This window comes from Tachyglossus aculeatus, chromosome 3, assembly GCF_015852505.1.
Source record: "Tachyglossus aculeatus isolate mTacAcu1 chromosome 3, mTacAcu1.pri, whole genome shotgun sequence".
Taxonomy (NCBI): Eukaryota; Metazoa; Chordata; class Mammalia; order Monotremata; family Tachyglossidae; genus Tachyglossus; species Tachyglossus aculeatus.
Window position 1 is genome coordinate 620557 of NC_052068.1, and position 26144 is coordinate 646700.

General features: G+C 50.1%; 2 protein-coding genes across 8 annotated transcripts in view; one reads left to right on the forward strand and one right to left on the reverse strand.

Moving 5' to 3' along the window:
• Positions 1 to 11090, reverse strand: part of EEF1AKMT2 (EEF1A lysine methyltransferase 2) — a 51582-nt gene extending 40492 nt beyond the window's left edge. For 5 of the 6 annotated variants that reach the window (XM_038744283.1, XM_038744279.1, XM_038744282.1 and 2 more), the window contains exons 1-2: positions 10990 to 11090; positions 899 to 964 (exon numbers count right to left, since the gene is read on the reverse strand). In XM_038744283.1, the coding sequence (XP_038600211.1) occupies positions 899 to 964; positions 10990 to 11081 (158 nt within the window). In that variant the 5' untranslated portion in view covers positions 11082 to 11090. Of the gene's footprint in view, positions 1 to 898; positions 965 to 5345; positions 5798 to 10989 lie in introns of those variants that run through there. The other variant, XM_038744284.1, reaches the window with a different exon arrangement.
• A 6122-nt stretch (positions 11091 to 17212) lies between these two features.
• ABRAXAS2 (abraxas 2, BRISC complex subunit) overlaps positions 17213 to 26144 on the forward strand; it is a 33948-nt gene continuing 25016 nt past the window's right edge. The window contains exons 1-2 of one of the 2 annotated variants that reach the window (XM_038743722.1): positions 17213 to 17303; positions 20914 to 21004. In XM_038743722.1, coding sequence (XP_038599650.1) covers positions 17229 to 17303; positions 20914 to 21004 — 166 coding nt within the window. In that variant the 5' untranslated portion in view covers positions 17213 to 17228. Of the gene's footprint in view, positions 17304 to 20913; positions 21005 to 26144 lie in introns of those variants that run through there. The other variant, XM_038743723.1, reaches the window with a different exon arrangement.

Genomic DNA, 26144 nt, shown 5'->3' on the forward strand with positions numbered 1-26144 from the left:
CCAGCACTCAGAACAGTGCTTTGCACATAGTAAGCGCTTAACAAATACCATCATTATTATTATTAATTCCCATTTTCTAGATGAGGTACCTGAGGCCCAGAGAAGTGAAGTGACTTGCCCGAAGCCACACAGCTGACAACTGGCGGAGCCAGGATTTGAACCCATGAACTCTGACTCCAAAGCCCACGTTCTTCCCAGTGAGCCAGTATCAATCAATCAATCAATCGTATTTATTGAGCGCTTCGCCTCCACCCTTCATCCGTGGAACCCGCCACGGCAACTAACGTGGCATGGGAAATCGCTGACTGCCCTCTCGTTTATTTATTCATTCATTTGAGTGGATGTTGCGTGAGAGGGGGCTGTACTAAGCGCCGGGGAGGGGACTCCGAGAAGGGTCAATCTGACGGAGGCCATCCCCGGCCCTGAACCTCTCGGGAGACTGTGAGCCCCCTCTTTTAGACTGTGAGCCCACTGTTGGGTAAGGACCATCTTTATATGTTGCCAACTTGTACTTCCCAAGCACTTAGTACAGTGCTCTGCACACAGTAAGCGCTCAATAAATACGATTGATTGATTGATTGGGATTCAAGAGGCCAGCTGCGGCCACACCACGACAGGTGGGGATGCGCACGGGCCATTCCCTGAGGGGGGTCATAGCACAGTGTTATCAATCAATCAATCGTATTTATTGAGCGCTTACTGTGTGCAGAGCACTGTACTAAGTGCTTGGGAAGTACAAACTGGCAACATATAGAGACGGTCCCTACCCAACAGTGGGCTCACAGTCTAGAAGTGTTATGTGCTGGGGATTGTCTCATCCTTCTCCTCCTCTTCATCCTCTGGCTATCTTTAACGGCATTAAGAAAAAAAAAAACATCCACTTTCCGAATTTACTTACCAGATCTCCCCAGTATCTCCATATTCTTGAAAAGCTTGCAGTTCTCTTTCATAGGTAGTATCCCAACTGGAACAGAGAGAGAAAAAATGGGCTCTCAAGTGCTCCGATCACCATCACAAAATGTTACCTCCTATCAGTGCTCCGGTGGTATATTCTTGGGCACTAATGCAGGGGGTGCATATTGGGGAGGGCCCCCGCTGCCGACACGCTTCGTATCCCTAAGAGCGGGGATAAAAGCCGTTTTCTCGTACTAGAGGACTCTTCTATTAGAGGACTCTTCGCTTAGTCCAGTGCTCTGCACACAGTAAGCGCTCAATAAATACGATTGATTGATTGATTCTATTGCCTCCCAAAAAAGCACCGTGTAACTGCCGCCTTCTCTCACCCCCAGAGATCTCTGCTTCCAGCATTCATTTATTCATTCAATCATATTTATTGAGCTCTTACTGTGTGCAGAACACTGTACTAAGCGCTTGGGAAGTCCAAGCATGCTCCAGGCCTGGCTAAGCCGGGGATTAAAGCTCCTCCCGTGTGCTCTCAGACCCTTCCATTTCCACCGAGAAATGACCCGACCATGTAACTACCATTCATTCATTCATTCAATTGCATTTCTTGAGAGCTTACTGCTTACCTGTATATATGTATACATGTTTGTACGTATTTATTACTCTATTTATTTTATTTGTACGTATTTATTCTATTTATTTTATTTTGTTAATATGTTTTGTTTTCTTGTCTGTCTCCCCCTTCTAGACTGTGAGCCCGCTGTTGGGTAGGGACCGTCTATGTTGCCAACCTATAATAATAATAATAATAATGATGGTATTTGTTAAGCGCTTACTATGTGCAAAGCACTGTTCTAAGTGCAAACTAAGTGCAAGTGCAAAGCACTTTCCACTATACTTCCCAAGCGCTTAGTACAGTGCTCTGCACACAGTGAGCGCTCAATAAATACAATTGAATGAATGAATGAGTGAATGAGGAGCACTGTGCTAAGCGCTTGGGAAGGACAAGTCAGCCGCATATGGTGATGATGATGATGATATCTGTTAAGCGCTTACTATGTGCAAAGCACTGTTCTAAGCCCTGGGGAGGTTACAAGGTGATCAGGTTGTCCCATGGGGGACTCACAGTTTTAATCCCCATTTTACAGATGAGGTAACTGAGGCACAGAGAAGTGAAGTGACTTGCCCAAAGTCACACAGCTGATATTTGGCAGAGTCAGGATTTGAACCCATGACCTCTGGCTCCAAAGCCCATGTTCTTTCCACTGAACCATGCTGCTTCTCAGTATATAGCATATAGAGACGGTCCCTACCCAACAGCGGGCTCACAGTCTAGAAGGGGGAGACGGACAACAAAACAAAACATGTGGACGGGTGTCAAGTCATCAGAATAAATAGAAGTAAAGCTAGATGCACATCATTAACAAAATAAATAGAATAGTAAATATGTACAAGTAAAATAGAGTGATAAATCTGTACAAATATATACAAGTGCTGTGGGAAGGGGAAGGAGGTAGAGTGGGGGGGATGGGGAGGAGGAGAGGAAAAAGGGGGCTGAGTGTGGGAAGGCTTCCTGGAGGAGGTGAGCTCTCAGTAGGGCTTTGAAGGGAGGAAGAGAGCTAGCTTGGCGGCTGTGCGGAGGGAGGGAATACCACCTTCCCTCCTGCCACGGAGGATTCCCGCTCCCAGCATGCTCCGTGCCCGGCAGGCCGGGTTCTCGGCCGCATTCTCGGACCCCTTCATTCCGGCTGGGAAAAGTACTGTGATAACCGCCACTGAGGGTCCCCCCCGGATTCCCACTTCCCCGGTATGTTTCACGTCAATTAATCAATCATATTTATTGAGTGCTTACTGTGTGTAGAGCACTGTACTAAGTGCTTGGGAAGTACAAGTTGGCAACATATAGAGACAGTCCCTACCCAACAGTGGGCTCACAGTCTAGAAGGGGGAGACAGAGAACAAAACCAAACATATTAACAAAATAAAATAAATAGAATAGATATTTACAAGTAAAATAAATAGAGTAATAAATATGTACAAACATATATACAGGTACTGTGGGGAAGGGAAGGAGGTAAGATGGGGGGGAAGGAGAGGGGGACGAGGGAGAGAGGAAGGAAGGGGCTCAGTCTGGGAAGGCCTCCTGGAGGAGGTGAGCTCTCAGTAGGGCCTTGAAGGGAGGAAGAGAGCTAGCTTGGCGGATGGGCAGAGGGAGGGCACTCCAGGCCCAGGGGAGGACGTGGGCTTGGGGTCGATGGTGGGACGGGCGAGAACGAGGCCCGGTGAGGAGACCAGCGGCGGAGGAGTGGAGGTTGCGGGCTGGGCAGTAGAAGGAGAGAAGGGAGGGGAGGTAGGAGGGGGCGAGGGGATGGACAGCCTGGAAGCCCAGGGTGAGGAGTTTCTGCCTGATGCGCAGATTGACTGGTAGCCACTGGAGATTTTTGAGGAGGGGAATAACATGCTCAGAGCATTTCTGGACAAAGACAATCCGGGCAGCAGCATGAAGTATGGATTGAAGTGGGGAGAGACACGAGGATGGGAGATCAGAGAGAAGGTTGATGCAGTAGTCCAGACGGGATAGGATGAGAGCTTGAACGAGCAGGGTAGCGGTTTGGATGGAGAGGAAAGGGCGGATCTTGGCAATGTTGTGGAGCTGAGACCAGCAGGTTTTGGTGACGGCTTGGATGTGAGGGGTGAATGAGAGAGCGGAGTCGAGGATGACACCAAGGTTGCGGGCTTGTGAGACGGGAAGGATGGTAGTGCCGTCAACGGAGATGGGAAAGTCAGGGAGAGGGCAGGGTTTGGGAAGGAAGACAAGTTCAGTCTTGGACATGTTGAGCTTTAGGTGGCTGGTGGACATCCAGATGGAGATGTCCTGAAGGCAGGAGGAGATGCGAGCCGTCCTCCGGGCCAGGAAGGAAAGGTGCCCTGTAACTGCCACCTTCCCTCCCGCCCGTCTCCGGGGTCTGTTCTTCAAGCTCGCAGGGCCATGATAAAAGCTGCGCCCTCACGCTCTCATACCCATCCATCTGGGCCGAGAAAAGACTGTATAATCACCGCCTTCCTCCCTCAGCGACGGTCCCCGCTCCCAGCAGGTCCTGGGCCCACCGAGCCAGGGAGAACAGCCGCTCCCTTGCCCGCCCAGACCTCTCCGAACCCGCCAAGCCTATTTTGTATGTTTGTTTTTGATTCCCAAAAGAGAAGCAGCGTGGCTCAGTGGAAAGAGCCCGGGCTTTGGAGTCAGAGGTCTTGGGTTCAAATCCCAGCTCCACCGATTGTCAGCTGTGTGACTTTGGGCAAATCACTTCACTTCTCTGGGCCTCAGTTCCCTCATCTGGAAAATGGGGATTAAGACTGTGAGCCCCTTGGGGGACAACCTGATCACCTTGTAACCACCCCAGCACTTAGAACAGTGCTTTGCACATAGTAAGCGCTTAATGAATGCCATCATTGCTACTATTATTATTGTTGTTATTATTGTCTGTCTCCAATCCCTTCTCCCCACTTACACTCTGAGCCCCCTGAGGGTCAGAGGCCGTGTCTAATTCCCACTCGTCTATTCTTTCCCAGCAGAGTATGGCGTTCTGCACAGAATAAGCTCTTAATAAATGCAATCGCTACTAGTCAGTCAGTCGATTGTATTTACTGAACATTTATTTACGCTGTATTTACTGTATTTAGGGAAGCAGCGTGGCTCAGTGGAAAGAGCACGGGCTTTGGAGTCAGAGGTCATGGGTTCGAATCCCGGCTCCACCACATGTCTGCCGTGTGACCTTGGACAAGTCACTTCACTGCTCTGGGCCTCAGTTCCCTCATCTGTAAAATGGGGGTGAAGACTGTAAGCCCCATGTGGGACAATTTGATTACCTTGTATCTACCCCAGCGCTTAGAACAGTGCTTCGCACATAGTAAGCGCTTAACAAATGCCAACATTATTATATGTTGCCAGCTTGTACTTCCCAAGCGCTTAGTACAGTGCTCTGCACACAGTAAGCGCTCAATAAATATGATTGATTGATTATTATTATTACTGAACACTTGCTATGTTCAGAACACTGTAATAAGCACTTGGGAGAGTCTAATATAATGATAAAACAGACACATTCCCTGCCTGCAATGAGCTTACAATCTAGAGGGGGAAACAGATATTAATATAAATGAATAAATTATGGATATGGATGTAAGTGCTGCGGGGTGGGAGGGGGGATGAGCAAAGGGAGCAAGTCAGGGTGAGGCAGAAGCGGGTGGGAGAAGAGGAAAGGAGGGCTTAGTCAAGGAAGGCCTCTTGGAGGAGATGTGCCCTTGCCAACTTGTACTTCCCAAGAGCTTAGTACAGTGCTCTGCACACAGTAAGTGCTCAATAAATACGATTGATGATGATGATGATGTGCCCGGAATTAGGTTTTGAAAAGGGAGAAGAGTCACCGTCTGTCGGATGCTACCGTTCTGGCCACCGAAGTCCGGCCCCAACCCGGAGCCCCAAGGACGGTCACCCCAGTGAGCGGACGGCATCTGGGACGGCGATTCGGATTCCACAGGGCGGGGCCCGTTGGAGACCCAAGTTCCGAGTTGCGGGAAGAGGCGCTCGGCGGGGCCAGGGGCGTTTCTAGCCGTCTCGAGGGGGCTGCTGGGGCTGGACGGCTGCCCCACGGCTCCACTCGGCCCGCTCTCGAGCCGCTCTCTCCCCAGGGCTGCAGCCCCAAGCACCGGACACGGGAGGTCCCAGGTTTGAGGAGGCTGGGGGACAGCATAATTTGTACTTCCCAAGTGCTTAGTACAGTGCTCTGCACATAGTAAGCGCTCAATAAATACGATTGATGATGATGATGATGACAGCGGGCCAGGGACCCGGGGGAAGGTGCTCATCCTAAGAGCGGGAACCGTAGGTGGGCCTCCTGCATGCCCGGGCCAAGGTGCGAGGACCACCTGCCTCCCTCCCGGCCCATCCCCAGAGGAAAGCTTGCTATGGGCCTGGAATGCCCTCCCTCTGCCCATCCGCCAAGCTCACTCTCTTCCTCCCTTCAGGGCCCTACTGAGAGCTCACCTCCTCCAGGAGGCCTTCCCACACTCAGCCCCTTCCTTCCTCTCCCCCTCTCCATCCCCCTCATCTTACCTCCTTTCCTTCCCCACAGCACCTGTATATATGCCTGTACATATTTATTACTCTATTTATTTATTTTACTTGTACATATCTATTCTATTTTATTTTGTTAGTATGTTTGGTTTTGTTCTCTGTCTCCCCCTTTTAGACTGTGAGCCCACTGTTGGGTAGGGACTGTCTCTATATGTTGCCAACTTGGACTTCCCAAGCGCTTAGTACAGTGCTGTGCACACAGTAAGCGCTCAATAAATATGATTGATTGATTGATTGATTGATTGAAAGACAAGCAGTAAGAGAAGGGGCGGATGGCCATTCAGAGTCGGAAGCTCCCTATCCTTGTCGTCCTCTTCCTCCCCGCCTCTATCTTGGTCTTTTCCTAATTATTGCATTTACTCTCTGACAAACACTTCGACGGATGATAATAATAATGATGGTATTTGTTAGGCGCTTACTATGTGCAAAGCACTGTTCTAAGCGCTGGGGAGGGTACGAGGTGATCAGGTGGTCCCAATGTGGGGCTCACAATCTTCATCCCCATTTGACAGATGAGGTAGCTGAGGCCCAGAGAAGTGAAGTGACTTGTCCAAAGTCACACAGCTGACAAGTGGCGGAGCCGGGATTAGAACCCACGACCTCTGACTCCCAAGCCCAGGCTCTTTCCACTGAGCCATGAGATTGTACGTAGTCCCTACTTCACGCAGGGTTTCTGGTCTAGGAGCAGGGGAGTGTTGCTACTTTCTCTCCAATCTATAGATGAGAAAACCGAGGTCCAGAGAGGCCAAATGGCCCGCCCCCGGTCACAGAGAAACCCTAGAACCTGGGTCTCTCAGTCCTGGCTCCATACTCTTCAATCAATCAATTAATCGTATTTATTGAGCATTTACTGTGTGCAGAGCACTGTACTAAGCACTTGGGAAGTACAAGTTGGCAACATATAGAGACGGTCCCTACCCAACAGTGGGCTCACAGTCTAAAAGGGGGAGACAGAGAACAGAACCAAACATACTAACAACATATAATAAATAGAATAGATATGTACAAATAGAGTAATAAATAGGTACAAACATATATGCATATATACAGGTGCTGTGGGGAAGGGAAGGAGGTAAGATGGGGGGGGACGGAGAGGGGGACGAGGGGGAGAGGAAGGAAGGGGCTCAGTCTGGGAAGGCCTCCTGGAGGAGGTGAGCTCTCAGTAGGGACCCGGTCTCGCTGCCTCCTCCTCTCTAGTACCTTTCCTCCTCTTCTCGTCCTTCTCCTTCCTCCTCTCACGTCCCTTCCCCCTTCCTCTATCCCCCCCATCTCCCTGTATCCTCTTCCCTCCCCCTCCATCTTTTCCCATCTATCATTCATTCAATCGTATTTATTGAGCACTTACTAAGTGCAGAGCACTGTACTACCCTCCCCGACGCCTCCTCTACTCATAATAATAATAACGATGGTAATTTGTTAAGCACTTACTACATGCCAAGCGTTGTTCGAAGCTCTGGGATAGATACAAGGTAAACGGGTTGTCCCACGTGGGGCTCACAGTCTTCACCCCCATTTTCCAGATGAGGTAACGGAGGCCCAGAGAAGTTAAGCGACTTGCCCAAAGTCACACAGTGGCAGGGCCGGGATTAGAACCCACCACCTCCGACGCCCAAGCCCGGCCTCTTTCCGCTAAGCCACGCCGCTTCTCCAATCAGTCAATACTATGTACTGAGCATTTATTGCATACAGAACATTCACTCTAAGAGGCCTGTGGGAATCGACAATAGTTAATAGTACAGTGCTCTGCACACAGTAAGTGCTCAATAAATATGATTGATTGATTAATAGACATGATCCCCACTTCTTGGGTCCTTCCTTCCACTCCACCTCCTCAGCGCTTATGTCCACAGCTTTACACTCAGGTGTTTCCTTTACCTGTATTTCATTTTAAAGTCTGTCTCTCTGGCTAGATTGTAAGCTTCCTGAGAACAGGGATTGTGTCTTATTTACTCTACTGGACTCACTCAAGAGCGAAGTACGGTGCTCTGCACAGAAAAGTTCTCAACAAACACCACGGATTGATCTACGCTCTAGCAGGGGAAACAGACCCCAAAATCAACTCCTGGTAGTAAGAAGCAGAGTGGAGTTTAAAAACACGGGGACATAAATGCTATGCTAAGGTGTGGGCATCCAAGGGTTTCGGTGTTGTGCAAGTGTGTGTTGAGAATCAATCAATCGTATTTATTGAGCGCTTACTGTGTGCAGAGCACTGGACTAAGCGCTTGGGAAGTACAAGTTGGCAACATATACAGACGGTCCCTACCCAACAGTGGGCTCACAGTCTAAAAGGGGGAGACGGCGAACAAAACCAAACATACTCACAAAATAAAATAAATAGAATAGATACGTACAAGTAAAATAAGTAAATAGAGTAACAAATATGTACAGACATATATACAGGTACATACATAGGAGATGTGCACAATGACATTTTACAAAGATGATCTGGGCAGTTTGGGTAGACAGGAAGGGATGGATGCTGGGGATTTTGTGGAGGTAGAATCAAGAGGATTTGGTGACAGAGTAAATAATAATAATAATAATATAATAATAATAGCATTTGTTAAGTGCTTACTATGTGCAAAGCACTGTTCTAAGCGCTGAAGAGGTTACAACGTGATCAGGTTGTCCCACGTGGGGCTCACAGTCTTAATCCCCATTTTACAGACGGGGTAACAGGCTCAGAGAAGTGAAGTGACCTGCTCAAGGTCACACAGCAGACACATGGCGGGGCCAGAATTCGAACCCACCACCTCCGACTCCAAAGCCCGGGCTCTTTCCACTGAGCCAAGCACATATTTACTATTCTATTTATTTTGTTAATGATGTGCATTTAGCCATAATTCTATTTGTTCTGACAACTTTGACACCTGTCCACATTTTGTTTTGTTGTCTCCCCCTTCTAGACTGCGAGCCCGTTGTTGGGTAGGGACCATCTCTACATATTGCCGACTTGTACTTCCCAAGCGCTTAGTACAGTGCTCTGCACATAGTAAGCGCTCAATAAATACAACTGAATGAATGAATGAGAAGGAGAGAAGGGAGGTGAGGTAGGAAGGGGCGAGGTGATGGCCAGCCTTTTGTTAAGTGCTAGTATAGATAGATGATAATAATAATGATGGCATTTATTAAGTGTTTACTATGTGCAAAAGCACTGGGGAGGTTACAAGGTGATCAGGTTGTTCCACGGGGGGCTCATAGTCTTAATCCCCATTTTCCAGATGAGGTAACTGAGGCCCAGAGAATTGAAGTGACTTGCCCAAAGTCACCCAGCTGATAATTGGCAGAGTCGGGATTTGAACCCGTGACCTCTGACTCCAAAGCCCGGGCTCTTTCCACCGAACCAGGCTGCTGCCGACCTGTCTCACATCCGTTCCTCGGGCCAGAACGCCCTCCCTCCTCAAATCCGCCATACAATGACTCTGCCCGCCCGCCCCCCTTCAAAGCCTTATCGAAGGCCCATCTCCTCCAAGAAGCCTTCCCAGACTAAGCCCCACTTTTCCCCCATCTCCCAATCCCTTCCGCGTCGCCCTGACTTCCTCCCTTTGCTCTTCCCTCATCTTCCCAGCCCCATGGCATTTATGTGGAAAGAGCCCGGGCTTTGGAGTCAGAGGTCATGGATTCAAATCCCAGCTCCGCCACTTGTCAGCTGGGTGACTTTGGGCACGTCACTTCACTTCTCTGGGCCTCAGTTCCCTCATCTGGAAAATGGGGATGAAAACTGTGAGCCCCCAGTGGGACAACCTGATCACCTTGCAACCTCCCCAGCGCTTAGAACAGTGCTTTGCACATAGTAAGCGCTTAATGGATGTCATTGTTATTAATACTTATTCTGATAGTATTGACACCTGTCCACATGTTTAGTTTTGTTGTCTGTCTCCCCCTTCTAGACTGTGAGCCCGCTGTTGGGTAGGGACCGTCTCTAGATGTTGCCAACTTGGACTTCCCAAGCATTTAGTCCAGTGCTCTGCACACAGTAAGCGCTCAATAAATACGATTGAATGAATGAAAGTTACTTCGCTTCTCCATGCCTCAGTTCCCTCCTCTGTAAAATGGGGATGAAGACTGGGAGCCCCGCGTGGGACAACCTCATCACCCTGAATCTCCCTCGGCGCTTAGAACAGTGCTTGGCACACAGAAGCAGCGTGGCTCAGTGGAAAGAGCCCGGGCTTTGGAGTCCGAGGTCATGGGTTCAAATCCCGGATCCGCCAATTGTCGGCTGTGTGGAGGCCTTCCCAGACTGAGCCTCCTCCTTCCTCTCCCCCTCGTCCCCCTCTCCATCCCCCCACATCTTACCTCCTTCCCTTCCCCACAGCACCTGTACAGATGTAGATATGTTTGTATGGATTTATTACTCTATTCATTTATTTTACTTTTGTACATATTTATTCTATTTATTTTATTCTGTTAATATGTTTTGTTTTGTTCTCCGTCTCCCCCTTCTAGACTGCGAGCCCACTGTTGGGTAGGGACCGTCTCTATATGTTGCCAACTTGGACTTCCCAAGCGCTTAGTCCGGTCCTCTGCACACAGTAAGCGCTCAATAAATACGATTGATTAATTTACTTCTCTGTGCCTCAGTTCCCTCATCTGAAAAATGGGGATGAAAAACTGTGAGCCCCCCGTGGGCCAACTTGATCACCTTGTAACCTCCCCAGCTCTTAGAACAGTGCTTTGCGCATAGTAAGTGCTTAACAAATACCATCATTATTATTATTATTATTCTCTGAGCCTCAGTGACCTCATCTGTAAAATGGGGATGAAGACTGTGAGCCCCACGAGGGTCAACTTGATCACCTTGTATCCCCCCCAGCGCTTAGAACAGTGCTCTACACATAGTAAGCTCTTAACAAATGCCATTATTATTAGTAGCAGTAGTATTAAGCGCTTAACAAACACCATTCTTCTTCTTCCTCTTCTCCTCCTCCTCCTCCCCCCCGGCCCCAACTCACTGCTGTCGGGTCCCCAAGGCCGAAGGGGCGAACGGGTGGGAACCGGGCTGGTCCTCCGCCCCACGGCCGCCACCCCCGACCCCACCGCTCATCCCTCCGCTGCCCCGGTGGAGGACCGCCAGGCACACCAACCGCCAGCCCGAGGACCCTCTAGCCCGCCGGAAGTCCCTCTCATCGCCTCTGCCTGGAAGACTGACATAGAGCCCGCTAGGACAGAGCGGCACCCGCCTGTGGACTCTCTAGCCCGCCGGAAGTCCCTCTCCTCGCCTCCGGCTGGAAGACGGCCATAGAGCCCGCTGGGACAGAGCGGCACGCGCCCGAGGACCCTCTAGCCCGCCGGAAGTCCCTCTCATCTCCTCCGGCTACAAGACTGCCATAGAGCCCGCCGGGGCAGAGCGTCAACCGCCCGAGGATCTTCTAGCCCGCCGGAAGTCTCGCTTATCTCCTCCGGCTCGAAGAATGCCATAGAGCCCACAGGGGCAGAGCGGCACCCTCCCGAGGACCTTCTAGCCCGCCGGAAGCCCCTCTCGTCTCCGCCCAGCCCTCCTCTGCCTGGCTCGAAAACTGCCATAGAGCCCGCCGGGGCAGAGCGGACCCGCCAGAAGTCCCTCTCATCTCCTCCCAGTCCTCCTCTGCCCGGCTGGAAGACTGCCACAGAGCCCGCCGGGACAGAGCGGCACCCGCCAGAAGCTCCTCTCACACCCTCCAACTGGAAGGCTGCCATAGAGCCCGCCGGGACAGAGCGGCAGCCGCCCGTGAACCCTCTAGCCTGCCGGAAATCCCGCTCACACCCTCCGGCTGGAAGACTGCCATAGAGCCCGCCGGGGCAGAGCGGCATCCGCCCGAGGACTCTCTAGCCCGTCGGAAATTCTTCTCATCTAATACTAATAATAATAATGTTGGTATCTGTTAAGCGTTTACTATGCTGTAAGCGCTGGAGTAGATACAAGGTAATCAGGTTGTCCCACGTGGGGCTCACAGTCCCACAGTCCATTTTACAGATGTCACTGAGGCCCAGGAAAGATAAGTGACTTGCCTAAAGTCACAGAGCTGACAGGTGGCGGAGCCGGGATTTGAACCCATGACCTCTGACTCCAAAGTCCGGGCTCTTTCCACTGAGCCACCATGCTTCCCCACCCAGCGCTCCGCTGCCCGGCTGGAGGACTCCCATAGAGCAGTCAAGGCCCTACTGAGAGCTCACCTCCTCCAGGAGGCCTTCCCACACTGAGCCCCTTCCTTCCTCTCCCCCTCGTCCCCCTCTCCATCCCCCCCGCCTTACCTCCTTCCCTTCCCCACAGCACCTGTATATATGGATATATCATTGTACATATTTATTACTCTATCTTATCTGTACATATTTATTCTATTTCATCATCATCAATCGTATTTATTGAGCGCTCACTATGTGCAGAGCACTGTACTAAGCGCTTGGGAAGTACAAATTGGCAACATATAGAGACAGTCCCTACCCAACAGTGGGCTCACAGTGAGTCTAAAAGGGGGAGACGGAGAACAAAACCAAACATACTAACAAAATAAAATAAATAGAATAGATATGTACAAATAAAATAGAGTAATATGTACAAACATATATTTATTTTATGTTAATATGTTTTGTTTTGTTGCCGGTCTCTCCCTTCTAGACTGTGAGCCCACTGCTGGGTAGGGACCATCTCTACATGTTGCCAACTTGTACTTCCCAAGCGCTTAGTCCAGTGCTCTGCACACAGTAAGCACTCAATAAATACGACTGATTGATTGATCCCGCCGGGGCAGAGTGGTGCCCGCCCGAAGTCCCTCTCACTCCTCTGCAGCAACAACAATAACAACAACGATGGCATGTATTAAGCCCTTACTATTTGCAAAGCACTGTTCTTGACTCATCCACCTCCTATGTCTGCTCACACCCTTCCTGCTGCTTGGAACTCCCTTCGTCTTCAAATCTGCCAGACCATGATGTTAGGGAGACTAGGCACTGAGGATGAGGAGTACAAGGGTCCATAATAATGATAATGATGATGGCATTTATTAAGCACTTACTATGTGCTAAACACTGCTGTAAGCGCTGGAAAGATTACAAGGTGATCAGGTTGTCCTCCGGGGAGCTCACAGTCTTAATCCCCATTTGACAGATGAGGGAACTGAGGCCCAGTGAAATGACTTTCCCAAAGTCACACAGCTGATAATTGGTCAGCTCCTCCTCCCCCTCGCCTTACCTCCTTCCCCTCCGCACAGCACCTGTGTACATGTTCGTACAGATTCATTTCTCTGTTTCACTTGGACATACTTACTGTTCATTTTATTTTGTTAATGTATTGCTTTGTTGTACGTCTCCCCCTTCTAATAATGATAATAATGATACCATTTAAACCATTTATTAAGACTGCATCAGCCTCCTCTCTGATCTCCCATCCTCCTGTCTCTCCCCACTGCAATCCATACTTCACGCCGCTGCCTGGATTGTCTTTGTCCAGAAACGCTCTGGGCATGTCACGCCCCTTCTCAAAAATCTCCAGTGGCTCCCAATCAATCTGAGCATCAGGCAGAAACTCCTCCCCCTGGGCTTCCAGGCTGTCCATCCCCTCGCCCCCTGTTACCTCCCCTCCCTTCTGTCCTTCTCCAGCCCAGCCCGCACCCTCCGCTCCCCTGCCGCTAATCTCCTCACCGGGCCTCGTTCTCGCCTGGCCCAAGTCATCCCCCTGGCCCGGAATGCCCTCCCTCTGCCCATCCTCCAAGCTAGCTCTCTTCCTCCCTTCAAGGCCCTACTGAGAGCTCACCTCTTCCAGGAGGCCTTCCCAGACTGATCCCCTTCCTTCCTCTCCCCCTCCTCCTCCTCTCCATCCCCCCCGCCTTACCTCCTTCCCTTCCCCACAGCACCTGTATATATGTATATGCTTGTACGTATTTATTACTCTATTTTAATTGTACATATCTATTCTATTTTGTTTTGTTAATATGTTTGGTTTTGTTCTCTGTCCCCCCCTTCTAGACTGTGAGCCCACTGTCGGGTAGGGACTGTCTCTATATGTTGCCAACTTATACTTCCCAAGTGCTAAGTACAGTGCTCTGCACACAGTAAGCGCTCAATACGATTAAGAGCTTACTATGTGCAAAGCACTGTTCTAGGCGCTGGGGAGGTTACAAGGTGATCAGGTTGTCCCACGTGGGGCTCACAGTCTTAATCCCCATTTTACGGATGAGGGAACTGAGGCCCAGAGAATTTAAATGACTTGCCCAAAGTCTAGACTGTGAGCCCGCTGTTGGGAAAGGACCGACTCTAATAGTTGCCAACTTGTGCTTCCCAAGCACTTAGTCCAGTGCTCTGCACACAGTAAGCGCTCAATAAGTACGATTGAATGAATGATTAGAACCCATGACACCGGGCTCTCCTCTGCCCTGTCGGAAGACTGCCATAGAGCCCGCCGGGACAGACCGGCGCCCTCCCGCAGGCCGTCTAGCCTGCCGGAGCTCTCTCCCACACCCCCGCCCTCTGCTGCCCTGCTGGAGGACTGCCATAGAGCCCGCCGGGACAGAGCGGCGCCCTCCCGCAGGCCGTCTAGCCCGCCGGAAGTCCGTCTCTGTGGCCCCCGCCGGGTCCCCGAGGGCTCGTCCGCCAGAGGGCGCTCCTCCCACGTCCCTGTCGGTGGGCGCTCGAGTGGTGGGGCCCCAGCCTGCCGCCATTTTCCATCTGTCAGTCAGTCTGTCAGTCAGTCAATCTGTCAGTCAGTCTGTCAGTCAGTCAGTCTGTCAGTCAGTCAGTCTGAATGTCTGTCGGTCTGTCAGTCTTCCAGTCAGTCAGTTTGTCAGTCTGTCAGTCAGTCAGTTTGTCAGTCAGTCTGTCTTCCTTCCCCACGCCCGGCCCGCCGCACCCCATCGGCCAAGCTGCCAGTCGTGTCCTTGGCGTTATGTTGATGGCATTTATTAAGCGCTTACCATGTGCAAAGCACTGTTCGAAGCACTGGGGAGGTTACAGGGTGATCAGGTTGTCCCTCGGGGGGCTCACAGTCTTCATCCCCATTTTTCAGATGAGGTCACTGAGGCCCAGAGAAGTGAAGTCACTTACTCAAAGTCACACAGCTGACAAGTGGCAGAGTGGTGATTTGAACCCGTGACCTCTGACTCCCAAACCTGGGCTCTTTCCACTGAGCCATGCTGCTTCCCAAGAAGCAGAATTGAGAAGGAATGTGGCTCAGTGGCAAGACCCCGGGCTTGGGAGTCAGAGGTCGTGGGTTCTAATCCTGGCTCCGCCACTTGTCAGCTGTGTGACTTTGGGCAAGTCACTACACTCCTCTGGGCCTCAGTGACCTCATCTGTAAAAAGGGAATGAAGACTGTGAGCCCCACGGTGGACAACCTGATTACCTTGTATCCTCCCCAGTGCTTAGAACAGTGCTCGGCACATAGAACTTAGCAAATGCCATTATCATCATCATCAACATCATTAGTGAGTGCTTACTGTGTGCAGATCACTGTACTAAGCGCTTGGGAAGTACAAGTAGGCAACATATAGTGTCAATCCCTACCCAACAACGGGCTCACAGTCTCATCCTATCCCGTCTGGACTACTGCATCAGCCTTCTCTCTGATCTCCCATCCTCATGTCTCTCTCCACTTCAATCCATACTTCATGCTGCTGCCTGGATTATCTTTGTCCAGAAACGCTCTGGGCATATTACTCCCCTCCTCAAAAATCTCCGGTGGCTCCCAATCAATCTGCGCATCAGGCAGAAACTCCTCACCCTGGGCTTCCAGGCTGTCCCTCCCCTGGCCCCCTCCTACCTCACCTCCCTCCTGTCCTTCTCCAGCCCAGCCCGCACCCTCCGCTCCTCCGCCGCTCACCTCCTCACCGTACCTCGCTCTAGCCTGTCCCGCGATCGACCCCCGGCCCACGTCCTCCCCCGGGCCTGAAATGCCCTCCCTCCCAACATCCGCCAAGCTAGCTCTCTTCCTCCCTTCAAGGCCCTGCTGAGAGCTCACCTCCTCCAGGAGGCCTTCCCAGACTGAGCCCCTTCCTTCCTCTCCCCCTCTCCATCCCCCCATCTTACCTCCTTCCCTTCCCCACAGCACCTGAATATATGTATATATGTTTGTACATATCTATCACTCTATTTATTTATTGATTGATTTATTTATTTTACTTGTACATATCTATTCTATTTATTTTATTTTGTTAGTATGTTTGGTCTTGTTCTCTGTCTCCCCCTTTTAGACTGTGAGCCCACTGTTGGGTAGGGACTGCCTCTATATGTTGCCAATTTGTACTTCCCAAGAGCTTAGTACAGTGCTCTGCCCACACTAAGCACTCAATACGATTGATTGATTAGTCCAGTGCTCTGCACACAGTAAGCGCTCAATAAATACGATTGATTGAATGAATGAATACGATTGAATGCTTAGTCCAATGCTCTGCACACAGCAGGTGCTCGATAAATACGATTGATTGATTAGCCCAGTGCTCTGCACACAGTAAGTGCTCAATAAATACGATTGAGCGAATGAATGAATAAATACGATTGAATGCTTAGTCCAGTGCTCTGCACACAGTAAGCGCTCAATAAATATGATTGATTGATTGATTAGTCCAGTGCTCTGCACACAGTAAGTGCTCAATAAATACGATTGAGTGAATGAATCAATAAATACGATTGAATGCTTAGGCCAGTGCTCTGCACACAGTAAGCGCTCAATAAATATGATTGATTGACTGATTAGTCCAGTGCTCTGCACACAGTAAGCGCTCAATAAATACGATTGATTGATTGATTGATTAGTCCAGTGCTCTGCACACAGTAAGCGCTCAATAAATACGACCGAGTGAATGAATGAACAAATACGATTGAATGCTTAGTCCAGTGCTCTGCACACAGTAAGCGCTCAATAAATACGATTGATTGATTGATTGATTGATTGAATGAATGAATGAATGATGATGATGACGACGACGATGAGTCAGCGCGGCCTGCGGGACTCCATTTCCCAGGGTGCCGCGCGGCGGGTCCGGAAGTCCCAGGGTGCCGCTCGGCGGGCCAGGAAGTGCGGGACTACATTTCCCAAGGTGCCGCGCAGCGGGCCCGGAAGAGCGGGATTCCGTTTCCCAGGGTGCCGCGCGGCGGGCCCGGAAGCGCGGGACTCCGTTTCCCAGGGTTCCGCGCGGCGGGACCGGAAGCGCGGGCCCGGGCGGCGCGGTGAGGGCGCCCCCTGCTGTCCCGGTGGGTGGCGGGGGCCGGGCGGAGGAGCCCCATGATGGCGGCCTCTATTTCGGGCTACACCTTCAGCGCCGTCTGCTACCACAGCGCCAACAGCGACGCCGACCACGTACGGGAGCCCCCGGGGGGGCCGGAGGATCTGGGGGGCGGCAGGCCGGGGGGGGCAGGGGATCCCGACAGCTCACCTCCTCCAGGAGGCCTTCCCACACTGAGCCCCCTCCACCCCCTCTCCATCCCCCCGCCTTACCTCCTTCCCCTCCCCACAGCACCTGTATAGATGTATACATGTTTGTACGCATTTATTACTCTATTTATTTTACTTGTACATATTCTATCTATTTTATTCTGTTAATATGTTTTGGTTTGTTGTCCGTCTCCCCCTTTTAGACTGTGAGCCCGCTGTTGGGTAGGGACCGTCTCTAGATGTTGCCAACTTGTCCTTCCCAAGCGCTTAGTCCAGTGCTCTGCACACAGGAAGCGCTCAATAAATACGATTGAATGAATAATAATAATGTTGGTATTTGTTGAGCGCTTCCTATGTGCAAAGCACTGTTCTAAGCGCTGGGGTAGGTACAAGGTGATCAGGTTGTCCCACGAGGGGCTCACAGTCTTCATCCCCATTTTACAGATGAGGGAACCGAGGCCCGGAGAAGTGAAGTGACTTGCCCAATGTCACCCAGCCGACAAGTGGCGGTGCCGGGATTTGAACCCATGACCTCTGACTCCAAAGCCCGGGCTCTTTCCACTGAGCCACGCTGCTTCCCAGGAATGAAGCCGGGGGGCGGAGGTCAATCAATCGTATTTATTGAGCGCTTATTGTGTGCAGAGCACTGTACTAAGCGCTTGGGAAGTCCAAGTTGGCAACATCTAGAGACAGTCCCTACCCGACAGTGGGCTCACAGTCTAGAAGGGGGAGACAGAGAACAAAGCCAAACATACTAACAAAATAAAATAAATAGAATAGATAGGTACAAGTAAAGTACTTGTACATTGTCCAGGGGGGCGGAGGGCCAGGGGAGCTGGGGTCCAAGGGGGCTGGTGGGCGGCAGACTGGGGGTCCAGGGGGGCGGAGGTTTGGGGGTCCGGGGGTTTCAGGGGGGCTGAGGTCAGGGGGCCAATCAATCAATCAGTCGTATTTATTGAGCGCTTACTGTGTGCAGAGCAATGTACTAAGCGCTTGGGGGTCCAGGGGGTCTAGGGGCCCCGGGGTTCAGGAGTCTAGGGGGGCCTGGGAGCCCAGGGAGTCTGGTGGGCGGGGGCCCGGAGAGCCGGGGGTTGGGGGGCTACGGGGCCCAGGGCGTCCGGGGAGCCGGGGTGTGGGGGAGTGGGGGTCATTAATTCTTTCAATCGTGTTTCTTGAGCGCTTACTGTGTGCAGAGCACTGGACTAAGCGCTCAGGACAGTCCAGTTGGGCAACAGGTAGAGCCGGGCCCTCCCCAACAACGGGCTCACAGTCTAGAAGGGGGAGACGGATAATAAAAACAAAACATGGAGACAGGTGTCAATACCATACCGTTGATTAGTTCATTCAGCCGTATTTGTTGAGCGCTTACTGTGTGCGGAGCACTGGACTAAGCGCTTGGGAAGTCCAAGTTGGCAACATAGAGAGAGACGGTCCCTCCCCAACGACGGGCTCACGGTCTAGAAGGGGGAGACAGACAACAAAACAAAACATGGAGACAGGTGTCAATACCCTACCTTTGATTAATTCATTCAATCGTATTTATTGAGCGCTTACTGTGTGCGGAGCACTGTACTAAGTGCTTGGGAAGGATGTCGGCAAAATAGAGAGATGGTCCCTACCCAACGATGGGCTCACAGTCTAGAAGGGGGAGACAGACAACAAAACAAAACATGGAGACAGGTGTCAATACCCTACCATTGATTAATTAATTCAATCGTATTTATTGAGCGCTTACTGTGTGCAGAGCACTGGACTAAGCGCTTGGAAAGTCCAATTCGGTGTCATAGAGAGACGGTCCCTCCCCCAACAACGGGCTCACAGTCTAGAAGGGGGAAACGGACAACAAAACCAAACACGTGGACAGGTGTCAAGGGTCCCGGGATTTAGGCCCTGACCTCCTCATTCATTCATTCAGTCGTATTTATTGAGCGCTTACTGTGTGCAGAGCACTGTACTAAGCGCTTGGGAAGTCCAAGTTGGCAACATCTAGAGACGGTCCCCACCCAACAGCGGGCTCACAGTCTAGAAGGGGAAGACATTCATTCAGTCAGTCAGTCAGTCGTATTTATTGAGCACTTACTGTGTGCTGAGCTAAGCGCTTGGGAAGTCCAAGTTGGCAGCATCTAGAGAAAGTCCCTATCCAACAGCGGGCTCACAGTCTAGAAGGGGGAGACAGACAACAAAACAAACATATAAACAAAATGAAATAAAATAAATATGTACAAGTAAAATAAATAAATAGAGTGATAAATCCATACAAACATCTATACATATATACAGGTGCTGTGGGGAGGGGAAGGCGGGGGCAAATTTTTCAGTCCATCACCCCTCCCGTCCGAAACAACACTCTCTGTGGGAAAGGCGTTGCCAACAGTAACTTGTCCTTCCCAAGCGCTTAGTACAGTGCTCTGCACACAGTAAGCACTCATTCATTCATCCAATAGTATTATTTGAGCGCTTACTGTGTGCACAGCACTGTACCAAGCACTTGGGAATTCCAAGTTGGCAACATATAGAGACGGTCCCTACCCAACAGTGGGCTCACGCTCAGTAAATACGACTGAATGAACAGTAAAAGGAACCACTTTTTGCACAAGTGATGGGGCGTTTTGGAGTTCATTCGTTTTCATTCAGTCGTATCTATTGAGCGCTTACCGTGTGCAGAGCACTGGACTAAGCGCTTGGGAAGGACAGTTAGGCAACAGGTGGAGACCATCCCTACCCACCAACGGGCTCACAGTCTAGAAAACTGTCGAGCTGCAGAAATTGTCCCGCCACCCAAGTAGGAATCTTGCATTTGATGCATTTTATTTTATTTTATTTTTTTTCCCTAAATGTGCAAATGGTTGGTTTTGTTGTTTGGTTTAAAAGCTGTAGCCTTTACCAGGAGAACTTCCTGTTTCGGCTCCCTCCCTTCCCCACAGCACCTGTATATATGTATATATGTTTGTACGTATTTATTACTCTATTTTACTTGTACATATGTATTCTATTTATTTTATTTTGTTAATATGTTTTGTTCTGTTCTCTGTCTCCCCCTTCTCGACTGTGAGCCCGTTGTCGGGTAGGGGCCGTATCTCTGTGTTGCCAACTTGGACTTCCCAAGCGCTTAGTCCAGTGCTCTGCGCACAGTAAGCGCTCAATAAATACGATTGATTGATTGATTGAAAGCTAGATGCACATCGTTAACAAAATAAATAGGATAGTAAATATGTGCAAGCAAAATAAATAGAGTCATCAATCTGTGTAAGTAGATACAAGTGCCGTCAACTAGACGCGTCGGGACCGATCTTCAGGCGGGGATTTGGGACTTCTGTGGAATTTGGTCCTCGAATGTGCTGGCGATAAGATGAGTTTTCATCATCATCATCAATCGTAATTATTGAGCGCTTACTATGTGCAGAGCGCTGTACTAAGCGCTTGGGAAGTACAAATTGGCAACCTATAGAGACGGTCCCTACCCAACAGTGGGCTCACAGTCTGAGTTTCATCATCGATCGCGAGCGTGCAGCTGGTTTTCTTTCGTTCACCACAGGAAGGATTCTTGCTGGGAGAGGTGAGGCAAGAGGAGACGTTCAGCATTAGCGATTCACAAATCAGCAACACAGAATTTCTGCAAGTAATAGGTAAGTTGGGAAAAACGGGACCTCTGGGAGCGTTCTTGCGGGTTCGTTTAGTCCGTGGTTTGCACGGAACACGAGAAGCAGCGTGGCTCGGTGGAAAGAGTCAGAGGTCATGGGTTCAAATTCCGGCTCCGCCAATCATCACCTGTGGGACTTTGGGCAAGTCGCTTCACTTCTCTGGGCCTCAGTTACCTCGTCTGTAAAATGGGGATTGAGACTGTGAGGCCCTCTCCCGTGGGATAACCTGAACCTTGAAACCTTCCCGGTGCTTAGAAGCTGCGTGGCTCAGTGGAAAGAGCCCGGGCTTTGGAGTCAGAGGTCATGGGTTCAAATCCCAGCTCTGCCACATGTCTGCTGTGTGACCTTGAGCAAGTCACTTAACTTCTCGGAGCCTCAGTTACCTCATCTGTAAAGTGGGGATTAAGACTGTGAGGCCCTCTCCCGTGGGATAACCTGAACCTTGTAACCTCCCTGGTGCTTAGAAGCAGCGTGGGCTCAGAGGAAAGAGCCCGGGCTTTGGAGTCAGAGGTCATGGGTTCAAATCCCGGCTCCGCCACATGTCTGCTGTGTGACCTTGGGCGAGTCACTTAACTTCTCGGAGCCTCAGTTACCTCATCTGTAACGTGGGGATTGCGGCTGTGAGCCCCACGTGGGACAACCTGATCACCCTGTATCACCCCCCAGCGCTTACAACAGTGCTTTGCACATAGTAAGCGCTTAACAAATGCCATCGTTATTATTCTTAGAACAGTGCTTTGCACATAGTAAGCGCTTAACAAATGCCATCATTATTATTCTTAGAACAGTGCTTTGCACATAGTAAGCGCTTAACAAATGCCATCATTATTACTATTATTATTAGAACAGTGCTTTGCACATAGTAAGCGCTTAACAAATGCCATCATTATTATTATTAGCACAGTGCTTTGCACTTAGTAAGCGCTTAACAAATGCCATCATTATTATTATTATTCTTAGAACAGTGCTTTGCACATAGTAAGCGCTTAACAAATGCCATCATTATTATTATTAGCACAGTGCTTTGCACATAGTAAGCGCTTAATAAATGCCATCATTATTATTGTTATTTTAACCTAACATTTGAATCTAAAGATTCAATCAATCAATCAATCGTATTTTTTGAGTGCTTTCTGTGTGCAGAGCACTGTACTAAGCGCTTGGGAAGTACAAGTTGGCAACCTATAGAGACAATCCCTACCCAACAGTGGGCTCACAGTCTAAAAGGGGGAGACAGAGAACAAAACCAAACATGCTAACAAAATAAAATAAATAGAATAGATATGTACAAGTAAAATAAATAAATAGAGTAATCAATCAATCAATCAATCAGTAGTATTTATTGAGCGCTTACTGTGTGCAGAGCACTGTACTAAGCGCTTGGGAAGTACAGGTTGGTGATATATAAAGACAGTCCCTACCCAACAGTGGGCTCACAGTCTAAAAGGGGGAGACAGAGAACAAAACCAAACATACTAACAAAATAAAATAAATAGAATAGATATGTACAGGTAAAATAAATAAATAAATAAATAGAGTAATAAATAAGTACAAACATATATACAGGTGCTGTGGGGAAGGGAAGGAGGTAAGATGGGGGGATGGAGGGGGGATAAGGGGGAGAGGAAGGAAGGGGCTCAGTGTGGGAAGGCCTCCTGGAGGAGGTGAGCTCTCAGTAGGGCCTTGAAGGGAGGAAGAGAGCGAGCTTGGCGGATGGGCAGAGGGATTGGGGGCATTCCGGGCCCTGGGGATGACGTGGGCCAGGGGTCGATGGCGGGACGGGCCAGAACGAGCCACAGTGAGGAGATTAGCGGTGGAGGAGCGGAGGGTGCGGGCTGGGCTGGAGAAGGACAGAAGGGAAGTGAGGTAGGAGGGGGCGAGGGGATGGATGGACAGGCTGGAAGCCCAGGGGGAGGAGTTTCTGCCTGATGCGCAGATTCATTGGTAGCCACTGGAGATTTTTGAGGAGGGGAGTAACATTCCCAGAGTGTTTCTGGACAAAGACAATCCGGGCAGCGGCATGAAGTATGGATTGAAGTGGGGAGAGAGACGAGGATGGAAGATCAGAGAAGGCTAATGCAGTTGTCCAGACGGGATAGGATGAGAGCTTAAACGAGCAGTGTAGCGGTTTGGATGGAGGGGAAAGGGCGGATCTTGGCAATGTTGCGGAGCTGAGACCGGCAGGTTTTGGTGACGGCTTGAACGTGAGGCGTGAATGAGAGAGCCGAGTCCAGGATGACACCAAGGTTGCGGGCTTGTGAGACAGGAAGGATGGTAGTGCCGTCAACAGAGATGGGAAAGTCGGAGAGGGCAGGGTTTGGGAGGGAAGACAAGGAGTTCAGTCTTGGACATGTTGAGCTTTAGGTGGCGGGCAGACATCCAGATGGAGATGTCCTGAAGGCAGGAGGAGATGCGAGCCTGGAGGGAGGGGGAGAGAGCAGGGGCAGAGATGGAGATCTGGGTGTCATCAGCGTAGAGACGATAGTTGAAGCTGTGGGAGCCAATGAGGTCACCAAGGGAGTGCGTGTAGATCGAGAACAGAAGGGGACCAAGCACTGAACCTCGGGGAACCCCCACAGTAAGGGGATGGGAGGGGGAGAAGGAGCCTGCAAAAGACACTGAGAATGAACGACCAGAGAGATAAGAGGAGAACCAGGAGAGGACGGAGTCTGTGAAGCCAAGGTCAGATAGCGTGTTGAGGGGAAGGGGGTGGGCCACAGCGTCGAAGGCAGCTGAGAGGTCGAGGAGGATTAGGACGAAGTATGAGCCATTAGATTTGGCAAGCAGGCGGTCATCGGTGACCTTTGAGAAGGCAGTTTCTGTGGAATGTAGGGGACGGAAGCCAGACTGGAGGGGGTTGAGGAGAGAGTTGGTGTTAAGGAATTCGAGGCAGCGCATGTAGATAACTCGTTCAAGGAGTAATAAATATGTACAAACATATATACATATATACAGATTCGATTGATGTATCATCTCTTGCCATCATTACGTTGTTTTCAGTTTAACCTTTAGGGAAAGGGAAATTGGGATATTCAGTGGTCTTGTCATTTACGAGGCCCCGAAAGTCTTTGAGAATGTTAACTTCTGGAATCCTCACTGGTTTGGCTTCGCTGCCTATCCCTCGCAGACACGGCCTGGCTGCCGTTGCTCAACGATGGCGCCCTGAATCTCTTAGGTTCCGAATTATCTTCCGAGTAAAATCAAAGCGAGCCGAAAGATCCCAAACTGTCAATATTGAGGCCGTCACCATCTGCGGCACTGCTGATGCCGGGCGACGTTACGGGCTCATGGAGCTCAATGCCGACCGGCAGTTAGCTCCGTTCGGAGCAGAAACGAAGAAGTTTACTGGGCCACTGTGTCCCAGTGGGATTATTTCCAAACCACTCACGTCCTTACAGTGTGCGTACAGTGAAGGCAGGCTAGTCTTTCGCCTCGTTTTTTATTCCAGGTGTTCAGACCCCTCGGAGACATCAGTACGTTGAAAGCGAAGCCGGCTTTCCCAAGTTGGCACGTTTGTAAATCATATATGTTGCCAACTTGTACTTCCCAAGCGCTTAGTACAGTGCTGTGCACACAGCGCTCAGTAAATATGATTGAATGAATGAATGAATAAAATCCAGTTGAACTGTCAGCTCTTGCTCCACATCACAGGTGGAGGCAGCAGAAGGGAGCATCGCAGTGGGGGAGGCAGCAAGCGTGCTGGGAGGAATATGTATATATGTTTGTACGTATTTATTACTCTATTTATTTATTTTACTTGTACCTATCTATTCAATTTATTTTATTTTGTTAGTATGTTTGGTTTCGTTCTCTGTCTCTCCCTTCTAGACTGTGAGCCCACTGTTGGGTAGGGACCGTCTCTCTATGTTGCCAGCTTGTACTTCCCAAGCGCTTAGTACAGTGCTCTGCACACAGTAAGCGCTCAATAAATGCGATTGATTGATTGAGGGAGGAGGAGGAGGGACACTTACCTCCTTGGGGCAGAGGGGGCCATAGGTAATTCAACAGGAAAGGGGCCAAAGACATAAGCACCATGAAGCAGCGTAGCCTAGCGACCCTCACTCACTCCATTCACCCAGTCAGTCAGTCGCATTTCATCCATTCAGTCACTCCATCCTATTTATTGAGCGCTCCCTACTAAATTTATTGATTTAGTGATTTTACTATTTATTTATTTATCTTACTTGTACATATTTATTCTGTTTACTTCGTTAATATGTTTTGTTTTTGTCGTCTGGCTCCCCCCCTTTCCAGACTGTGAGCCCGCTGTTGGGTAGTTACCATCTCTATCTGTTGCCAAGTTGGACTTCCCAAGCGCTTAGTACAGTGCTCTGCACACAGTAAGCGCTCAATAAATACGATTGAATGAATGAATGAATCACAGGTAGAGAGAGGGGAGCGGTAGAACCGTGCAGGCCAAATAGATGATCGGAATTAGGGCGGGAAGAGCCGGGCATGGGGGATTGGGCAGCAAGAAGTAGGAAAAGGGGGAGAGAGAGAAAGAAGAGAGGGTGAGTGTACGGGGGCACTCACTATGACAGGAGAGGGGAACACCAGCAGAAAGAGTATATATTGTAGACACCTTCCATACGCCACGTTCCCTTTCCTTCTTCCTCCTATCTGTAGTTTTCTTTATTTAGAATTCGTCTCCCCAGCTTGCCCAGAAACTCCTTGAAGTCAGGAGTTTGTACGTACTAATGCCGTTGTACTTGCCCGAGTGCTCTGTGCCCAGGGGATGCCCAGTACACGCCCCCTTGGATCGAGTTTAAAGACTCTGCTCTCGGGGAGTTCGGCAAGCGGACCGTCCCACCAGAACAGTCGGTCTGATTGATTGATAACAGTAGGCGGGGACTTGAGTGCGGGTTATAATTTCCATCCACCATGAAGCACAACCTTTTCAGTGTGTAGTAGTTAGCAGCAGAGAAATTCTCCAGGTGCTCAGTTCCCCCCGGGGCAGATTCACGGAAGAGTGCTTTGCACATAGTAAGCGCTTAATAAATGCCATCATCATTCACGCAGTGTGTTTCGGGATGCGATCTGTAGGATGCTTTTTGGGTCAGTTTCCTCTTAACCGAAGAGAAGGTGGAATTTGAACCCCAGAGCCCATGGCATTCCCCCCACGCCC